Genomic DNA, 20,501 nt, shown 5'->3' on the forward strand with positions numbered 1-20,501 from the left:
CCACAGAACACGGAAGTGAAGCGCCATTCCCGGCGTTGTTTGTGTTTAATTTCTTAAAGACTACAGTACTTTTTGAAAGGATTTTGTTTAATTTTTTTTATTTAGTGAATTGTTTATTTATTTGTCTATTTATTTTCTTTTTTTTATTTGATTTAGTCACTCCTTCGTCGACGCTCCACACCCGCAGTTACATAATTGTACCGTCGGTGGCGGTAATGCAACATTACGGATGCTAAGCGCCAATAAATTACAAGAAGAAGAAGAAGAAGAACACGGAAGTGAAGCGCCATTCCGGGCGCTGCTTGTGTTTACGTCTTGGGCTTGAGAGGAAAATATAATCATGGCTGTGAGCGCGGTCCACTTGGAGTCGGACGCCTTCCTGGTGTGCATGAACCACGCGCTGAGCACGGAGAAGGAGGAGGTGATGGGGCTGTGCATCGGAGAGGTGGAGCTCAGCCGCATCGTGCACATCCACTCCGTCATCATCCTCCGCCGCTCGGACAAGCGGAAGGACCGGGTGGAGATCTCCCCGGAGCAGCTGTCCGCGGCCTCCACGGAGGCGGAGCGGCTGGCCGACATGAGCGGGAGGCCGATGCGGGTGGTCGGCTGGTACCACTCCCACCCGCACATCACCGTGTGGCCCTCCCACGTGGACGTGCGCACGCAGGCCATGTACCAGATGCTGGACCAGGGCTTCGTGGGCCTCATCTTCTCCTGCTTCATCGAGGACAAGAACACCAGGACGGGCCGGGTGCTGTACACCTGCTTCCAGTCCGCGCAGGCGCAGAAGGGCTCCGAGTACGAGCGGGTGGAGATCCCGATCCACGTCGTGCCCCGCGAGGCCATCGGAAAGGTGTGCCTTGGAGTCTTTATTTTGCTTTACAAGATACAAAAACATGACAAGTAGTTTAAATAAATAAATATATATAGAGAGAGATAAATAAAGAGAGAGAAATGAAGAGAGAAAAATAGAGAAATAAAGGAGAGAGAAATAAAGAGAGAGAGAAAAAGAACAATGTGGATTACACTGAGTTAAAGATTTCAAAGTGGGAGAGTAGATTTATAGTTTTGATAGCTTTCTTGTTATTAGAGGAGGAAATTGACTTGAGATACATCTGGAGTTCTATCACGAAAGCACAAAAATTGGGTTTCACTTTGGCAAATTTACATTTGTGGATGTAATACTTAGCAAGAATTAAAACGAGATTAATTTTTAAAAAATATTCTTTTTCACTCTTTATAAAAACCAAAAATGACATTTTGCAGAAGGAGCTCAAAATCACAGCATATATTATCTAAAATAAATCTACAAATATCTTGTGTCACAGAAGGCACACTTCAGATCAAGATCAACAAAATTGAAATAGATAAAGAATGATTTAACTGGGTAACATCTATGAATAATTTTGAATGACACTTCTTTAACCTTATTAAGCACAAAGAATTTTTGAGGAAGAGACCAAATTTTATCCCAGCATAAATCATTTGCACAACTATTCCAGTGAAAAATGACAGGAGAAACAGATCTGATATTACATTGGAAAAGAGGACGAATTTTACAATTGTTCTTGCTAGAAGAAGGCTCAAAACATATTTTCCCAACTGGTGAGTTGGTTACCTCAGTGGAGGGAGCATCGAGTATAGAGGCAGATGTGTTGCTTTTAAATAAGATTATCACACCAGGTGGGATTGCATCAAAGATGACGGCAAATTGTTTTGGGGTTCCAGGTGTGCCTGGAGTCTGCGGTGGAGCTGCCGCGCATCCTGTGCCAGGAGGAGCAGGACACCTACCGCAAGATCCACAGCCTGGCGCACCTGGACCCCGTCACCAAGATCCACAACGGCTCGGTGTTCACCAAGAACCTGTGCAGCCAGATGTCGGCGGTGAGCGGGCCGCTGCTGCAGTGGCTGGAGGACCGGCTGGAGCAGAACCAGCAGAGCGTCGTGGAGCTGCAGCGGGAGAAGGAGAGGCTGCAGCGGGAGCTGGCTGCTCCGTGAGCCGGGCCGGGAGCTCCGTGAGCCGGGCCGGGAGCTCCGTGAGCCGGGCCGGGAGCTCCGTGAGCCGGGCCGGGAGCTCCGTGAGCCGGGCCGGGGCTCCGTGAGCCGGGCCGGGGCTCCGTGAGCCGGGCCGGGGCTCCGTGAGCCGGGCTGGGAGCTCCGTGAGCCGGGCCGGGGCTCCGTGAGCCGGGCCGGGAGCTCCGTGAGCCGGGCCGGGAGCTCCGTGAGCCGGGCCGGGAGCTCCGTGAGCTGGGCCGGGAGCTGGAGCCTTAAATAAACTGTTGACTCTGAGCTTCTGGACGGAGTTCCAGTCTTTATTACTTACTCTAATGCAGAAAATTATTTTATTTTAACTGCATCTTGGCTTCTCCATAGAGGCAAAAGTGTTGGGTGAACATCTGTGAACAATAATCACTTTACTGGGTTTGTTAATGAATCCGTGACAGGGAGGGAAAGATGTCCCTTCCACAACCAAGAGAAGAAGCTTTTCTTTAGCCCAAAAAGTCAAACCCCATAGAAGCTTTTTTAAAACTATTTAAAATGATGTTTGACTTTGAACACTCGTGAATAAATGTCCCGCCTCCACAGATCAGAGTCTGGTGTCGGGTGTTACTTTTCCTGTTCTTTTGTTCTCCTGCAGGCATCTTTTGGGACGTTTGAATAAAAATGAGTTTGGGAAGCCGAGTTCATTTCTTCTTTTAACAGAACCTTTGACTCAAGAACCATTACTATTGGTGTGTTTGGTTCCCGTGGTTGGATCAGGCCTTTTTTAGGGAGGAAATGGCAAAGCAGGGAGGACGCTGAAGTTGGCATCGGATTGGCGAATTAAAGGGATGGGCATAAAGGGGCATTTCACTGCATTTTTTTGTATTCTCATCACCCTGAACTGGGTCCTGTATGGAAACTACAACAGTTAGACTGCTCAAATCTGGATAGAGTTATTCTAAAGAGGCTGTAGATTCATTAACACCTTGTCTGGGATTTGTAAAACCTTTTTCTGATCTGTGAAAATGCAGAACAGGGCCATTTTACTGCATTTTTTTTTATTTTGATCGGCCAAAACAGTTCTGTATGGAAACTACAATAGTTAGACTGCTCAAATCTGGATGGAATTATTCTAAAGAGGCTGTAGATTCATTGGCGAATCGGATGCCAACTTCAGCGTCGTAAAGCAGGGCCGGATATGTTATGTGCGATTAGATCGGATTTTTTCCCCCCAGATATTTGCATCCATGTGGAGAAAGAGCAGAGCAGTTTGATGTGGAGACATGTAGTCGAACAGCCTCAGATTTAAACCTGTCTGACAAACAGTAAGATTAGCAAAGGCAGAATTTATCGCCATCATTTGTCAGAAAAACGTCGGCGCAGTTAGTTTGTTTCTTTGGCCTCAGGAACTCAGAAACATGTTGCAGTCACCGTCAGGAAGCATCTGCTCACCGGAGTCTCGTTTAATGAGCATTTGTTCTCTCTGTGTTCTCGCTCTGTTTTATTATGTATTGAAAACACAGTTTAATATAATACAACATGTTTAGAAAGCACAGCTATACTCTCAATAGGAAAAACGGCACTACTTTTGTAAATGCGATAAATGTAGTTACAGGTTAATTGCATCTTTTGGCGGATTGATATGTATGAGTGAATTTGCACTTGAACAGTAAAGAAGTTTTTCGCTGTATCTTTGGATTCAAGTCATCATTTATTGCTGTGAATGTGAGTAAAGAAACATAACAGGTTTGTTGAAACACGCGGAAACTCCAGACAAACCTAGTCAGCTGCTCTGAAGGGTTTCCAACTTCCTGTTATCTCGTGTTTCACCACCAGGTGTCAGTAATATGTTTGGGATGTATGTTTAGATGAGCTTCATTTTAAATCACCTCGACGTATGAAACCATGAAGTTCTGCCCACACAAAAAAGATTTATTACTGTTACATTTATTGATCAGATTGTCTCTAAATTGCTTTGCTGAACATATTTACATTATTACAGTATTTCTCTGATTGGATGAGATAGACATTATGGAGAAGTACAGAAGTATTATAATAATCTAAATGATGATTCAAAAAGTATACAGCATGAGTAACGATACATACAGATTAGTGCTGGGCAGCGATTCAAATTTTTTAATCAAATTAATCACATAATTTCCCTGATTAATCACGATTAATCACATTTGTACACCAAATCCAAAAATAAATTCAAAAGTAGTGTATAGCTTTGAGCATTTAACAGACTTTTACGATAATAAAACCTGCGTTAATGCGCGATAAAATATTTACTGGCGTTAAATAATTAACAAGTTAACGCGATAATAACGAGTTAACTCGCCCAGCCCTAATTAAATAATCTAAATGATGATTCAAAAAGTACGGAAGCCCAGAGCGGCCGTAATACGTATACATTTTTTTTTTTTTTAATGAAAGGGTGGTTAAAACCTTTGCCAGAAATACATATAAACACATATAAACAGGGGCAGACTGGGGAGAAAAACTGGCCTCGAAAACCATTGGTAAAGTAACTCGTTATCACGAGAAAACCATCATTGCTTTCTCGAGATAACAACATAATTATCTCGTTATCATGAGAAAACGGATGGAATAAAATGTATGTATCTATGGCCGTTTAGGGCTTCCGTAAAAAAGTATACAGCATGAGTAAGGACACATACAGATATTACCTGTACTGATGAGGTTGGCCCTCACTTGTTTCTGGGCAGCAGCTGGGGGCCCAGCTCTGTGAGCACATGTAATCAACACAATCTGAAACTGCATGAACAAACAAATCTTCACATTCCTGTCCGGTTTGGTACGTAGAAGAACTCACAACTTTTCACTTTGTAGCTCACAAAACTCAGCTGTGGACCCATAGATGAAGTGATATGCTCTGAAGCCAGCGTGGAGCGGCTGAGTGAAGGTGGTCTGGACTCTGTGGAGCAGAGTCATGGTGTCGGAGACGCTGTAGAAGGACAGAACACCTGCCTTGTGGTCCAGGTACACTCCTATTCTGGAGGACTCAGGACTTGAGATGGACGTGCTCATACTGTTATGGATAAATTCATATGAAACAGCTGCACACCGTAACGCCCAAGACTTATCATTGTCCCCAAATTCGCTCTCATGTCCGGCTCTGCGGATGTCCTTGTATGCGACAGCTATGTAGGCGCCTATCCCGTCCCACTCCACCTCCCAGTAACGGCGTCCGGTCAGAGTTTCTGTGCTCAGGACCTGGGACCTGTTCAGAAACCTCTCGGCGTGCTTGGGGTACCTCTGAGTTTTAGACGAGTACGTTGCTTTCCTGTTTCCCTCGGATAGAAGCAGGTGCTTATTCACAGTGTTTGGATCCAGTGTGATACGACATGAATGCTTTAAGAACTCGGCTCTGGACTCGGGCTCTGGATGAGGCAGCAACACGTCCACTTCACCCACTGCCCGGGAAATGTTTGCTCCTTCTTCATAGAGAACGCCCAGTAGTTTCTCCTTCATTTCCACCACGGCGGTCGTCACGTCCTCAAAGTGCCGCAGCGGCCGCTGCTGGGGGCAAAATGATTCTGCGGATTCACTTAATTCTGACAGTAAAGTGCAGAAAACGCGCAGGAACTGAGTGTGATCCTCCGTTTGAGAGAGCCGTTCCAGCTCGGCATCCTTTGCTTTCAGCTCGGTGATCTCCTGCTCCAGCTTCCGCAGAAGCTTCTTGGCCCGGTCGACCTCGGCGTCCCGCTGCTTCCTGATCTGCTGCTTCACATCGGAGCTCTTTTTCTGAAGGAGACCGATCAGCTCGGTGAAGATATTCTCACAATCCGTCTCAGCTTTATCAGCGGAGCGACTGATGGCCTTCACCTCCTGCAGGAGCACCTTCACATCCGTCTCTCTTTTCTGAAATCTCTGCTGAACGTCTTGACGCCTCGGCGTGAGCTGCTTCTGCCTCTCGGCCCGCTCCGCTGCAGCTGACACTGTGTCGTGGCCTTTATGTTCACCCAAGGAGCAGAGAAAACAGATGCACTGCCGATCGGTGCGGCAGAACATCCTCACCGCCTCGCCGTGATGAGCGCAGATGTTCTCCTGGAGCTTCGTGGACGGGTCGACCAGCTTGTGTTTTTCAAAAGCGGCGGATTCAAAGTGAGGCTGGAGGTGCTGTTGGCAGAAAGAGACCAGGCACTGCAGACAGGACTTCACGGCTTTCAGCTTCCTCGCCGTGCACAAATCACAGGCCACATCCTCCGGTCCGGCAAAGAAATGATCAGGTGGAGACGTCTGGAGTCCCGTCTTCTGCATCTCTTCCACCAGTTCAGCAAACATGGTGTTTTTCACCAGCTTCGGCCTGGGTGTGAAGGTCTGCCTGCACTGAGGGCAGCTGTGCATTCCCCTATGATCCTCCGCATCCCAGTGACTTCTGATGCAGCTCATGCAGTAGCTGTGCCCGCAGGGAATAGTCACGGGATCCTTGAGCAGGTCCAGACAGACCGGACATCTGAGCATTTCAGACTTAAATCCCTGCTGTGCCATTTCAACTTCAAGACAAGAGTCAGCAAATGTTTCTAAATGGGACGGAGTGTGAACTTTGTTGGCACAGAGGGAGGGAGGGAGCAGGAACTGTCGGATTCTAAAAAATCCAGAAAGAGGAGTGGTTCCAAAGAGGAAGCTACAGTCGTATGTGCTCCTTTTAATGCCACGTCAGACTCTTCCAAATATTTATGAGACTTCCCCCAAGTGGCTGAGAAACATTGGCCCAACAGCCCCAAGTGGGTTCAAGTCAAGTTTCATTCTTTAAAGAAGCCATTAATCCAGAATCCAGATGTTAAACTTTGCCTTAAGACGTTAAACATTAACATCTTTTTAGAAGGTACACTGGCAGAGAGAAAAGAGGTGATAGTCCAGTTCTACCACATGCCAGAGAGAGCTGCAGTCGTGCTTGGTCTTATCTCATCGTTATCTTATCATTCGTGCTTTGCCACCCTCACATGCAGCTTGTAAAAATGTAACATTGCCAGCCACTCCCTCATTTCCATCGACATCGCTGCTCATACCAGTTTCATCACGTTTGACCCGGTGGAGAGTTGCCACCATGTCCCATGACCACCTCTGATGTCACGCTGAACACCTGCCATTCCACTTCATTCACTCACCTCAGGTGATACTTATCTTTGGGGAACTTTCCTGACAGAAGCATTTCCCGACCATTACATCACATTACGGTCATTCTGCAGACGCTTTTAACCAAAGCGACTCACAATAAGTGTGTTCCACATCAGTAGGCAAAAGAACTTCAGGTCACAAGGAATCATAAGTGCATTTCCTTCCGAAACCAAACAGCTAAGAGCATAACTTGTGCTAGAGTAAGTGCGGTAAGTTAGGTACCGAGACAAATGGGAAGACAATTTAGGAAACAAATAAGCGCGTGAGAAGCTGGGACGAAGCAGGTGCTGTCCTCAGAGGGCGGATCAGGGTAGTGTTTCCTGCAGAGGTGGGTTTGCAGCCTGCGGCCAAAGATGGGCAGCGACTCAGCTGTCCTGATATCAGTCGGGAGATCGTTCCACCATCGGGGCGCCAGAACAGAGAAAAGTCGTGACCTTGTGGATGGTGCCCAGGGACCACTGAGTGAGGGGGCAGCCAGGTGCCTGGAGGCCGCAGAGCGAGGTGGTCGGGTGGGGGTGTAGGGGTGGACCACAGCCTGGAGGTATGAAAGAGCTGTTGCTTCCACTGCCCTGTAGGCCAGCACCAGAGTCTGAAACTGGACCTCAGCCTGGAGGCATGAAGGAGCTGCTCCTTCCACTGCCCTGTAGGCCAGCACCAGAGTCTGAAACTGGACCACAGCCTGGAGGTATGAAGGAGCTGCTCCTTCCACTGCCCTGTAGGCCAGCACCAGAGTCTGAAACTGGACCACAGCCTGGAGGCATGAAGGAGCTGCTCCTTCCACTGCCCTGTAGGCCAGCACCAGAGTCTGAAACTGGACCACAGCCTGGAGGCATGAAGGAGCTGCTCCTTCCACTGCCCTGTAGGCCAGCACCAGAGTCTGAAACTGGACCTCAGCCTGGAGGTATGAAGGAGCTGCTCCTTCCACTGCCCTGTAGGCCAGCACCAGAGTCTGAAACTGGATGCTGCAGCTACAGGGAGCCAGTGCAGAGAGCGGAGAAGGGGAGTGGTGTGGGAGAACTTGGGGAGGTTGAACACCAGACGAGCAGCAGCTTTCTGCACCTAGCTTGCGCTAACTTCTAATGTAGCTTGCTAGTTATTCATTGAAACAAGCAGTTTAGATGTAAAGCCCCACCCAGCAAGCAAGGAGTCAGAATTGGTTCTAACTACTTTACTTTTCTGACACCGTAGGTGGTCAAAATCAGATTTCCATGGGCATCGTACTGATGGCTGGTTTTACTCGTATGTTTTAACATTTAAAATCAGTCACACTTATCTCACTCTGAATTAATGTGTGAAAACTACCTGTCAGATCAGTCCGTTTCGTGGCCGTGGGAACAGTTGTATCCTTGTAAGCCCTCAGCTAACAGATATTTCTTTGACAGTAATTCTTAGAATTAAAACACATTTATTTTGGGAGAAATATAATACATTTCTAATTTTGTTGATGTGCACACCTTATTGAAGTACAGCACACCGTTACATTGGCCCGACTGCACTGGCAGACCGATGTTTATCCCTTTTACACAGAGAACAGTGCAGGAATAACACTACTGGGGTCAGTAGATAACTTATATCAAAGCATATTAAGTGTGTGTGATTATCATTATTTTCTTGCCTCTGACCAGAATCAGTTAGCTCAGGCCCTCGTCTACGGGGTGAGTTTTGGTTCCTTGAATGGTCTTTGTTTCCCAATGTGGATATCTCTCATTGGGCTTGGCAAGGGGGCAAGTGGGGGCAACCTGGTGTAGTCAGGGGGCAAGACGTGGCCTCCTTTGAGGGACAGGAGGGTGATCTCCCTCTGGAGGATCTCAACTTGCTGGGACTGTCTTTTCACCAGGTCCTGGAGCCTCTGAATGGCCTCCTGGTCCATGTGTCTCCTGTTGTCCTGGAACTGCTGTCTGCCCTACAGACGGATGAGCATATGCACTAAATATTGTCTGGACAAACATGTATTCAGTACCTTTATGCCCGTCACTACAAATACAACTCAAGCTTAGACATGTTTAATTACGAATTCTATTCTGGACCCGTTTTCATAGACTTTGGATGTAACGACGGGACCCTGGAGAGCAAACCAGAATACATGACATTATTATCAGCTTATACAGACAGATAAAGCTATGTGACGAAGCTGGGGCTTAAAAAATAAAGCGTTTTGCTTCTCAAAACAATATGCGTTCAAAAGAGCAATACAATTGTAGTAAAAGTAGTAAAATCCAGGAAAAAGTCAGACCTCACAATCTCTTGGCCCTATTTTCTCTCCCTTCGTATCACTGCCTGCTGTGCAGACCGAGCAGCAAACACCGTAACAGGCGTGGCTGTCGGCAACAGGCAGTGATACGAAGGGAGAGAAAATAGGGCCAAGCGATAGTGAGGTCTGACTTTTTCCTGGAGAACCATTTTGTGATGCAAATGTATTACTCTTTTGAACGCATATTGTTCTGAGAAGCAAAACGCTTTATTTTTGTGGCCCCAGCCAACTAGCGAGGCTGGAACTCAGTAAGCACGTTAAATGTAATGAACTTAAACATGTATCATGCTGACTGAAGCTTTGTGCTTCTCAAAACGTTTTGCCCTGACAAAAGACATCATTGCCTTTAAATGCTTTGGGTACGACTCTGGCCTCTCTGCTCATTCGATGAAAGAGATACATGCTGAAGTGGCCCCATCTAATATTTGCGTAATTTAGCAGGGCATGTTTGAACCAAAGAGCAATTCTCAAGAAGAAGCTAAATCATGCCAGATGGTAACGTTTTCGCCTTCTGTTGCTATAAAGGCGTAGCCTAGAAATCTAGACGCCCCTAGCGGCCGCAAATGGAATTTGCTCCGGGGCTAGTCTAGTCACTTGTGGTCGTTTTGCGAGGTTCCAAATCAAAACTTAATCGAGCCAATCAAATCGTGAGGAGCGGGGTCGGAGGCCGGGCTACCTAGTAACGACAGAGGTGGGACGTTTCAGTGTGTAGTTCCAGAGAGAGGTAAAAAAAAAAAAAAAAAGTTCCAGAGAGAGGTAAACAATGGCTGCGCCCGGCGAACAGGCTTTCCCCAGTCGATTGCGAGCATGAAGTACCGAAGACGGCGGGCCGATCTTCGTTTCAGAGCTGACAAAACTCTCCGGTAAGGCATTTGAACGGTCAAATTCCGTTAACGGGACGAGAGCAGTCAAAACGGCAAAACCGGAAGCGCGTTGCTCACTGCGGCTAGCTTTAGTAGCGCTGAATTCGTGGGAACAAAATTGTAAATAGCCGGTATTTTGTCAGATTTTCAACACCTTGGGGGTCTAAACGACTATTTTCTCGCCTGAAAATGTTTCAAATGTTGCTAAAGTTATATATTTACAGAGTTTAGAGCTTAAGAGAAATTAGCTTTTCAGGCCATAGACTACAAACCATTCCGTCGCGTTGACTACGTAAAACTTCTTCATGGCTCTGATTGGTTGTTGCGCCATCCTATTGCGTGGCGTTGAACTTGACAGACAGCCGTTTATCCCGCCCACACTGCTATCCAGCGTCACTAGACCCCTGTACAGCTTTTTGCTGTACGGGTCTGGATTACTAGGCTAATAAAGGCGTTTTCTACAGGTCTTTTGGACCAGTAGGTAAAAAGCATTGGGCCTCATGCAAGAACCGTTCGTACGCACAGATTTGTTCTTAAATCGTCCGTACGAGTGATTTAAGAGAATTTGCGCATTCACCAATCTTTTCGTATTTTTACGTTTTCTTTCAGGTACGAACAGAATTTACGTGTGATCCAGACCTGTCGTAGGAGTTTCGTAAAATAGTCCGCTGTTATTCCAATCAAGATTGCTTGACTACTGGATTTTATATTTAATTACTTTGAAGAAAACATAAATAAATATACATTATACCCCATAATTATGTTGACATTATTCTGTTTGAATCTGTAACGGGAAGCGCAGCGGCTGTCTTGCTACTTTTGGATGCCTTAGCGCGTCAGGCTCTTGGAAGAGACCGTGTGGAGACAGATGAATGGCTGACATCGCGATTAAGATTCCCAAGGACTGTGCTGCTGCAAATATGCAGCTTTCTAGAGACACAACTCCAGAGAAAAACACGCCGATCAAACCCAGTTCCACCACACGTCCAGGTCCTCACCACCCTTGGATTTTTGGCCACTGAAACCTTTCAGAGGGAGATTGGAGACAGATCGGGGGTGTCCCAGTCCTCTGTGAGTCGTGCGCTCCCCTTGGTCATCAAAGCTCTCATCAGTTTATCACCCATGGTACATCAGTTTCCCCTACACCGCTGTCCAACAAGTACAGATTAAGAGGGACTTTCATCCCGTGGCTGGACTGCCAATCATAATTGGAGCACTAGACACATATACGCATTCAAACACCCGTGCTGTCGGAAGCGCACTGAGCTGAAGGCCAGGTGGGTGTGTCTCGATGCCTCGTTCATGGCGCAATATTGCCATGAACGAGGGTCTCCATCTGAACCAGCCCAGGCAGACCAGAAGGTGTGGTGGCAGGAGACCCCCCTCGTGGACCACCCCATCAAAGTGCCATCATGATGAGGCAACAACTGACTGCACGGCTTTAGTTGCAGTCATCGAGCGCCTGCCCATGGCGAGGAGTTTTTTTTAAGCCATTTTCATATCAAACCATTTATTTTTTTATTTCGGTGACATGGTATTAACAGCACTCGTAATTGCTTCCCATTTCTTCGCTTTAGCAGGTCCCGTAATTCCACTGCTGACACTGGTAAAAATGACAGATTTTCCTTTTTGGATCTCTGAAAGCAGAACTTCAGTCTCAGAGCGCCTAAAGTTGTTCTTTTTGCGCCTTGATGCCATTCTCATGACTCAACACTTCCTGGCACAGGAGAGAGGAAGCACAGCCTTGTATGGTATCATTTAGGGCGTGGAGAATGCATATCTACTATCCTCGTGCACGTGAACTTAGATACGCACAGGTGTGATTCATCATTTACGCAGGTCGTTTACACACTTTTTCCGAAGTTAAGAGCGCTTGTTGAATCTGACGTGGCGTGTTCGTACGAGACCTTCGTACGAAAAATGTGAGAGAAATTTAGAATAAAAATACGAAAATGTTCTTGCATGAGTCCCATTGTTCTTGTTGTAGCTATAACTGTTCTCAGCCGATTCTGCAATGCTCAACTTGCTGTGTGTAAGCGCCTCTCGATGCCCTGCCGTTGTTTGGCATGTGTGAACTACCAAAGAGGAACATGGTAGTTTAATGACGCCTTTTTTTGTAGAACCCATATGTGAAGCGGGCCACAGTGCTAACATGTTTATTACCATGTTTGTATTCAAAACTAAGCTAATACAAATGCAACTAACTTCTCCACCTAGCTTGTGCTTGTGCAACTTTTCACCAACTGTTTATTCACTAACGGTAAGTGATATAATATAATAATTAGGCCTATCATTTCTACATATTTTCTTTAATTAATTTACGCTTAATTTGCTCAATTAAATTGGGGATTTTTTAAAAGGCTTAGACAGGCTGGATATAGATAGTTAGATACTGTAGCTGGCTAGTTAGATATAGGCCTACACAATTTAGTAACTAAATGTGTTTTGATACTTTAAATAAGTCTTTGATACGTTTTGCTTTATTTTATAACAGGATTTAACCTACAGAAATAAAATGCAGATGATGGCTCGTTTAACTTAGCCTACCTCCACATGTTTTACAGTCATTAAATCCGCCGTGGACAATGTCATCATTCTTCACCTTCACTAGACATGGATATACTTTAGTATATTCTGCTGTAAAATGAGTCTTATATTTTCGTTTTTTACTCGAGGATTCACCCTCTGCCATTTGGCAGGATGCACAGTTTTGAGTGGTAACTTAGGTGACTGTCAGAGAGTAAATCGAAGCCCTCCCACACCGAACGTTATTGGCTTATTTTGCTGACTAAACCAATCAGCGCTCCCTCTGACAAGCAGTCGCCCTGAACGCTGGTTGAACAGAGCACCGCTTTGGACAGATACGCACAGGTTTCACACCCCTCTCTCTCTCGTGCCTGCGCAGTCGAAACGCGCATGGTGCACGAGTTATTGTGTTGCCTGCACGCCCTCACTAGCATTGAAAAAAAAACCCCACTCCCTCGCATAGTCTAAAATCCGGGATATTTTATCCGACTTGCGGGCATCCGTGATTAACTATCAATATCAGGGAGACTCCCGGAGCTTCCGGGAGACTTGGGATGTCTGATAATCCCACCCTGGGTCTAGTTTGGACTGGTTCCTCCAATGATGACCTCACTTTTCTGAAACTGTAGGTTGTGCTCTGCTGATTCAAAGCAGGAATCCTCAGCCATAACATCGATGGCTGAAGCTGATGATATGTACAATAACACATAAAAAAAAAAAAAACAAGATTTGTACTTGTTAACAAGGTCAAACACTTTCATTTAAAGTTAATTGTCAAAGTATCAACAAAGTGGCAAAAGTTTTTTCTAAAAGTGGAAAAAATAGCTTCCAAAATATTTGTAATGCAACAAATCAGACTTCCACTATTTAACTTTAGTTTTTAAATGATCCCAGAAGAACTGGAAACTTAAGTCAAACACGATGGGAGTCATGTTTTGAGTGGACTTTAAGGACTGTGGTGAGATTTGAGAGAAGGAAACGGTGTTGGCAATCTGTTTTATTCAGACTGTTGATGTGTCTTAACTGAAGTTACTGCTCAGACGTTACCATTTTCCTCTGCCTGGCACTGAGTTTTAGCTCCAGCTCCCTCTTCTGGTCCAAGAGGCTGGTCATCATGCGGAGATGCTCCGTGTTGCGCCTGGTCACCTCCATCAGAGCCTCCTTCGCCTCCTCTACCTTTGTCTGAATTTGACAAACACGCATACAACCAGAGAGGGAACAATCAGTTCTATAACGATGAAAAGAAAAAGTGAAGATAAGTAGCCGATGGACACACACATCCCAGTCTTTGATCTCCTTGGCATGCGCAGCTTCTTTGAGGAGTTTCTCCCGTTTGAGCTCCTCCAGTCTCCTGTTCCCCGACAGCATCTGCAGAGACTCCAGATCCACCAGCTTCCCAAACTTTGTCAGCATCAGCTCATTGCACTGCATCTCCAGCTCTACTTGGACACACGTAAGAGCAGCCGAATAAAAACCCACAGATCAGGAAACACGCAGCTAAACATGCAACTGGATTAAAGAATGTAGGAACATTTCTCACAGTAATGTGCGACATAAACCCAGAGGTGGGTAGTAACGAGTTACATTTACTTGAGTAAGTTTTTGAAAACATTATACTTCTGGGAGTAGTTTTAAATCTCTATACTTTTTACTTTTCCTTGAGTAGATGTGTGCAGCAGAAACTGTCCTCTTACTCCGCTACATTAGGCTACAATGAGCTGGTTACTTTTCTTCTTACCTCTTTGGTATTCTATGCCTCATTATTTTTATCCCCCCGCGTACGCCTCATTTTAATGTTTTATTCTGACAGAGAGAGAGACTTCCGCCAAAGGCTCTACCACCTGACTGTGTTCCACCAATCAGACGCAGCCGTGCAGTCTCGTCACGTGACCATACTCGATCTCAGCAGCGGGACGGGTTAGCTTTAGCATTAGCAGTCGTAGCAAACAAACAAAGAAACAGATGAAAAATGTCAGAACCAACGGTGGGAAATGAAGACGCAGACGAGGCCTCATACTGAAAGCATGTTTACCTTACAAAGAGTGAGAAACAGCAGCTACATTATGTGTCTTCTGTGTCAACCAAAACAAACGCACATTTCAGCAGAAACTCAACATCTAACCTGAGGAAACATGTAGCGCTAAGTTTCCTAAACTCGTTTTCCCCCCCATGGATAGGTGAATGTTTGTTTTTTAGGTTACATATGGGTTACACATGTTTTAAACGTTTCCTAAGTCTCTTATATTTTTTTACAGAAGTTCTTGAATTTACTTGGATTATTTCAATTTAAGCTATTTTGTAATTAATTCATTCATTTTAATTTATTTTATCAATTGGATGAACTCTAATTTGCCTAAAGATGATTATTTAGTATTTTTGTCTGTCTGATTGAATGCTTGTGTTAACAAATAAATCAGACGTTACTCAACAGTTACTCAGTACTTGAGGAGTTTTTTCACCGAGCACTTTTTTACTCTTACTCAAGTAATTATTTGGATGACTACTTTTTACTTTTACTTGAGTCATATTATTCTGAAGTAACAGTACTTTTACTTGAGTACAATTTTTGGCTACTCTACCCACCTCTGCATAAAAATGTATCATGGAGCCGGGCAGGACATATGGCTCTTACCCTGTATACCGGCTGCCATCTCCTTCAGTTCATGCTTGAGACTGACGCGCTGCTTGTGAGTTTGACCGGACAGATCTTTCACATCTCGCTTTTCCACCCCCAGTTGGTCGATGCGCTCCTGCAGCCTGTGCATCTCCGTCTTGTCCAGCACCAACGCCTCGCTCAGGTCCGACGGCACCGAGCCGTTGGTGACAAACTCAACCTGTTGGACGCATGGAAGAGATGGAAGAGCAAAGGGAAATCAAAAAGCTGCGTGTTTCATCTATGGTCGCTGGGAATTGCTCAGATAATCGGACTCCAAGCCTCACAAACAGGGCTAATACGCCGCCGTCAAAAACAAATCTCGATCCGAGCCCTGTACCTGCACAACAGTGCTCGTGGATTTGTTGTCATCCTGAAGACATCACCAGAAGCCACCAAAAATGTAAAGTGCGTTGTAAGCACAACCTAACTACTTCATATTCTGCCAATTTTGAACTGTCACACTTTAAAAACAAATAATTTTAGCATAAAAACTACATAAAAAATGTGTCCTAGCATAAAACATGTGTCCTCTTTCAGCCAATGTGACTTTCACAGCCTTCAGAACTTTACTTTTTGAATTAGAAGCCTCTAAATCACAGCAGTACCTTCCAAGGGCCAATCCTTTTTGCATTTTTCTTCTCTTTTCTGTAGTTTTCTGCCTTCATCCAGCTCCAGCTCCTTTCATAAATACCTTTCAGACCTTTTGAAACTTCAGCAAATAACTTTCTGCTAAATTTTCAGGATTTTTAGCTTTTTCTTTTTTTTTTTTTAGCATGGTCAGCTATCCCCATTCAGCTCACCAGCATTCTCACTGCTGTTTCACATGAACAGCTTCCTTTTCTAGTTGTGAGAATGCTGATTAAGCACAACTTAACTACTTCAGCATCCTTTCAGCTGGAGACGCCATTCAAACTTTAAAATGTACACAAGACATTCAGCTATAATTGAATGATGCAGCTTTTTAAAATATTCCGCCAATTTTGAACTGTCACAGTTTAAAAACAAATAATTTTAGCATTAAAACGTAGGAAAATGTGTCCTCTTTCAGCCAATGTTACTTTCATAGCCTTCAGAACTTTACTTTTTGAATTAGAAGCCTCTAAATCACAGCAGTACCTTCCAACTGCCAATCCTTTTTGCATTTTTCTTCTCTTTTCTGTAGTTTTCTGCCTCCATCCAGTTCCAGCTCCTTTAATAAATACCTTTCAGGCCTTATGAAACTTCATTAAATAACTTTTTCTTAGCATTATAAGCTATCCCCATTCAACTTCATCAGCATTCTCACTTTTTCTAGTTATTGTGAGAATGACTTTTGAATTAAATAACTTTTTTATGGGACAAATAAAGCATTTTTTTTGCATTTTAACTTTTTTACCCTATGAACATTATTATCATTACTGTCATTATTTTAAACCTGGCTTTTATAAAAGTGCTCTGCAGAGATACAGGGTTAGCATTGTTATGCAATGCTCTCCAACCGGCTGTTTACCTGGAGCAGTCTGAGAGGAACCACCACATCCAGTTCATTCATTTTCTGCTGCTTCTCCTTGTTGATTAACTCCAAATCATCTTCCACTGCCAGCCGACTGCTCTTCAACACTTTCCTCTGCAAAAAAACAAAAATACACGCATACACTAAATTGTGAGTGGGGGAAAAAAAAGGGTTGCAAACATGCCAGTGATAAAAACCGAAGGATGGAACGCAGTTTGACCTTCTTCATGAGGGTGTCGCTCTCTTTCTTCAGAGCTTCAGCGCTCTTTCTCTCCTCCACCAGCAGTTCCTCCAGGTCGAGCCGATGCTCGCGCAGCTGCAGGGTGTTCTCAAACAGCACTGGCTCGCAGCCTGGGAGATCAGACACACAGAATCTGACCAATGAGGACAAAAGCTAAAGTGCAGTGAAGGACAGAAACGGCAAAATGATGCAAAACTAAACCACGAGAGCCATGTTTATGAGAACACGAGTCATATCTTGGCCTTTAGGACTGTATATTTCAGATACCTTATACATTTTCTTTTCTTCTTCTTTTATATTTTTTATTCATTTTGATTCATTTTTATTCATTTTTATTCATTTTTATTCATATTTCATTTTAATTCTCTTTTTATTGGTAGCAGGACAAGGAAGAATTTCACTGCCCATTGTACTGTGTATGATTGTGTATGTGACAAATAGATCTATCTTGAATCTTGAATCTTATTACCTGCTTTCCTGCTTTACTGATAGCCAAGCTAGCACCAGAGCTCTCTATTTGTTCCTTATTATGGCATGACTTTGAATCCCTGGCCTAAGCTTTTTTTGGATGTTTGTTGTGGTCTTGACATACCAGTCAAGTATCCCGTTTTGGCCGGGAAAGTCCCGTATTTTATTATTCTTTCCGGCCCTCCTCCCGTATTAGTATTTTCCCTTAAATCACCCGTATTTTGTGTTTTTTTAAAATAACAATACCCCGGGCCTGGGCGAAGTAAAAAACCCACAAAAAAACATTCCCAATCCGAGCTCTGTCACTAACCTTCCGATAACTGCCACCTGCAGTAGCCTTCTACAGGTTAGTGTGTGTCGTCAGATGATGAACTGACAACGTGCGAATAATACAGAAAAAAACAGAGATGGATGAGGAACACCACGACAGAGAAGGCACTCCGCTTGCCAAAAAACTGCTCGCGGCGGGCGCCGGAAAATTTCCCTTATTTTAAAATCCAAAACTTGACAGGTATGGGTCTTGACAGGAAATAAATGAAGTCAGACGCAGCACAAAAAAGACGCCCCAAATTGAGCTAAAGCCAGGATTACAGAAATGTTTTTCTTTCTCTCTGCAGGTCTCTCGTGGTCCTGTAGCAAACGTTAGAGGGCCAGTGGACCTTCAATACTTCCCATACAGCATCACTGGTAATGTAATAGGAATATTTCTGACCTGCTGGGCAAACGCTGTAATCCAGAGCCGCTCCTTCTTCCTCTGCGTCGCTGTCAAACTCATCATCCCAGTCACTGTCGGAGTCGGAGTCTTCGTCGCTGTCCTTCTCTTCTTCTGCAAACAACGTGGGGTCAAAAAGGGCACAAAAAATAAAACGAGACACCCGGAAAGACCCTCACCTTCACTTCCTCCCTGCTCCCCTTTGTTCTTCGCACGTTTGACCTTCTTCTTAAAGACTTTGGTGAGGAACTCTTCAAACGGATTGTTTTCTCCCAGAGACGCCTGGAAGGCGGCAGTCAGAGCCTTGTCTCTCTCCTGCAGCTTGGCTATGTCTCTTTTCTTCAGTTCCAACTCTTCGTTACACTCCTCCAGCTTTGACTGAGGAAACAGGGATGGAAGGACGTATGTGAGTGTCTGTGAGCAGTGGTCAGAGGTTTAACACGACTGGCAGCATATAAGGAACTACATACATTTGGCCTGTGTGTTCATCTTTTATCCACAAAATAAATGACCTGCTCTGAGACAGATTAGACCGTTGCCATGGCAAAGCCAGAGGTGAACGACCTTGGTGAGTTAAACTGAAAACTAACTCCTGATCTGCAGAATGTGTGAATGCTCAGAACAAATGAGTTCCGTTACAGAGGAAAAACAGGCCTGAATGTCTCACGTACAAAATGGCTTTTTTTGGTCTACCAATTCATTCTAATATCGAGCAGCGTGTGCCATCTTAAAGGGGACCTGTGATAAAACTAGGGCTGGGCAGCAATTAAAATGTTTAATCTAATTAATCACATGATTTCCCTGATTAATCGCGATTAATCGCATTTGTACGCAAAATCCAAAAATGAATCCAAAAGTAGTGTATAGCTTTTAGCATTTAGTTTTATTTTAAATGTGCTTCCATATAAATGAAAGTGCCATAACATTTGTTGTGCAAACACACTTTTTTCTTCTTCTTTTTTTTCAATATATTTTTGGGGCTTTTTATGCCTTTAATGATAGGACAGTTGGAGAGAGACAGGAAGCAGGGGGCAGAGAGAGGGGGAAGACAGGCAGCAAAGGGCCGCTAGGTGCGGGACTCAAACCGGGGCCAGCTGCAGCGAGGACTATAGCCTCTGTACATGGGGCGCCTGCTCAACCCACTACGCCACGGACCCTGTTTGGTGAATCCGCCAATTACTTTCTTTTCCTGTTCCACAGCAGACAGCAGCAGACTTTTACAATAATAAAATAAATAATAAAACCTGCGTTTTATGCGCGATAAAATATTTGTCGGCGTTAAATAATTAATTCGTTAACTCGATAATAACGAGTTAACTCACCCAGCCCTAATAAAAAGGCTTTTTTGGGTCTACCAATTCATTCTAATATCGAGCAGCGAGTGCCATCTTAAAGGGGACCTGTGATAAAAAATAACTTTTTCCGTGCTCCAGGCATATTGTTCTGGGTTAAGGTCACAGCCTTCCCATCTTCCCAATCCCATGATGCAGAAAGTACGCCTCAGAAGTCCAAACTCTTTCGCTGTTGCTCAACATGTGGCAGGGGTCCAAGATTTTCTTGGTGTGGTAAACGTTGTTGTTTCGTAAGAATAAAAGTAGGGCTGGGCGAGTTAACTCGTTATTATCGAGTTAACGCATTAATTATTTAACGCAGGTTTTATTATTGTAAAAGTCTGTTGAATGCATCACATTCACACAGTTATGGCACTTTCATTCATATGGCAGCACATTTAAAATAAAACTAAATACTAAAAGCTATACACTACTTTTGAATTCATTTTTGGATTTAGCGTACAAATGCGATTAATCGTGATTAATGAGGGAAATCATGTGATTAATTAGATTAAATATTTGAATCGTTGCCCAGCCCTAAATAAAAGCCATAATGTGAGGAAGGTGTTTTTTCTGTCCTCACCACGATGCCCTTCTCCTCCTGAATGCACCCGCTGAGCTTCTCCTGCAGGACGCCCTCCCTCTTCTCAAACTGTTTGAGGAGCAGCATCTCCTGGGACAGCGTCAGCAGGCGCAGGTCGGCCACCTTCAGCTGGCAGTCCAGACAAACCTTCCGGCGCCGCAGCCGCAGGAGCTCCGCGTCAAACTGGCAAATGGCACTCTCCATCTAAAAGATAACATAATGATGCCCTCTTTGTTATTATACAGTTGAT

General features: G+C 44.6%; 3 protein-coding genes across 3 annotated transcripts in view; 1 reads left to right on the forward strand and 2 right to left on the reverse strand.

Moving 5' to 3' along the window:
- brcc3 (BRCA1/BRCA2-containing complex, subunit 3) lies at positions 1-3,673 on the forward strand. Its single transcript, XM_075456001.1, has 2 exons — positions 1-853; positions 1,729-3,673. The coding sequence occupies exons 1-2, from the start codon at positions 341-343 to the stop codon at positions 1,996-1,998; spliced, it is 783 nt and encodes a 260-aa protein (XP_075312116.1). The 5' UTR covers positions 1-340; the 3' UTR covers positions 1,999-3,673.
- A 939-nt stretch (positions 3,674-4,612) lies between these two features.
- LOC142372655 (tripartite motif-containing protein 16-like) lies at positions 4,613-6,829 on the reverse strand. The gene has a single exon (XM_075455608.1). It carries the CDS (start codon positions 6,496-6,498, stop codon positions 4,816-4,818), a length of 1,683 nt encoding a protein of 560 aa, XP_075311723.1. The 5' UTR covers positions 6,499-6,829; the 3' UTR covers positions 4,613-4,815.
- A 1,926-nt stretch (positions 6,830-8,755) lies between these two features.
- cfap44 (cilia and flagella associated protein 44) overlaps positions 8,756-20,501 on the reverse strand; it is a 30,710-nt gene continuing 18,964 nt past the window's right edge. The window contains 9 exon segments of the mRNA XM_075456508.1: positions 8,756-9,031; positions 13,816-13,950; positions 14,047-14,207; positions 15,401-15,602; positions 16,914-17,030; positions 17,137-17,267; positions 18,338-18,451; positions 18,499-18,715; positions 20,252-20,455. Coding sequence (XP_075312623.1) covers positions 8,777-9,031; positions 13,816-13,950; positions 14,047-14,207; positions 15,401-15,602; positions 16,914-17,030; positions 17,137-17,267; positions 18,338-18,451; positions 18,499-18,715; positions 20,252-20,455 — 1,536 coding nt within the window. The 3' untranslated portion in view covers positions 8,756-8,776.

Source organism: Odontesthes bonariensis, chromosome 22 (assembly GCF_027942865.1).
Source record: "Odontesthes bonariensis isolate fOdoBon6 chromosome 22, fOdoBon6.hap1, whole genome shotgun sequence".
Classification (NCBI taxonomy): Eukaryota; Metazoa; Chordata; class Actinopteri; order Atheriniformes; family Atherinopsidae; genus Odontesthes; species Odontesthes bonariensis.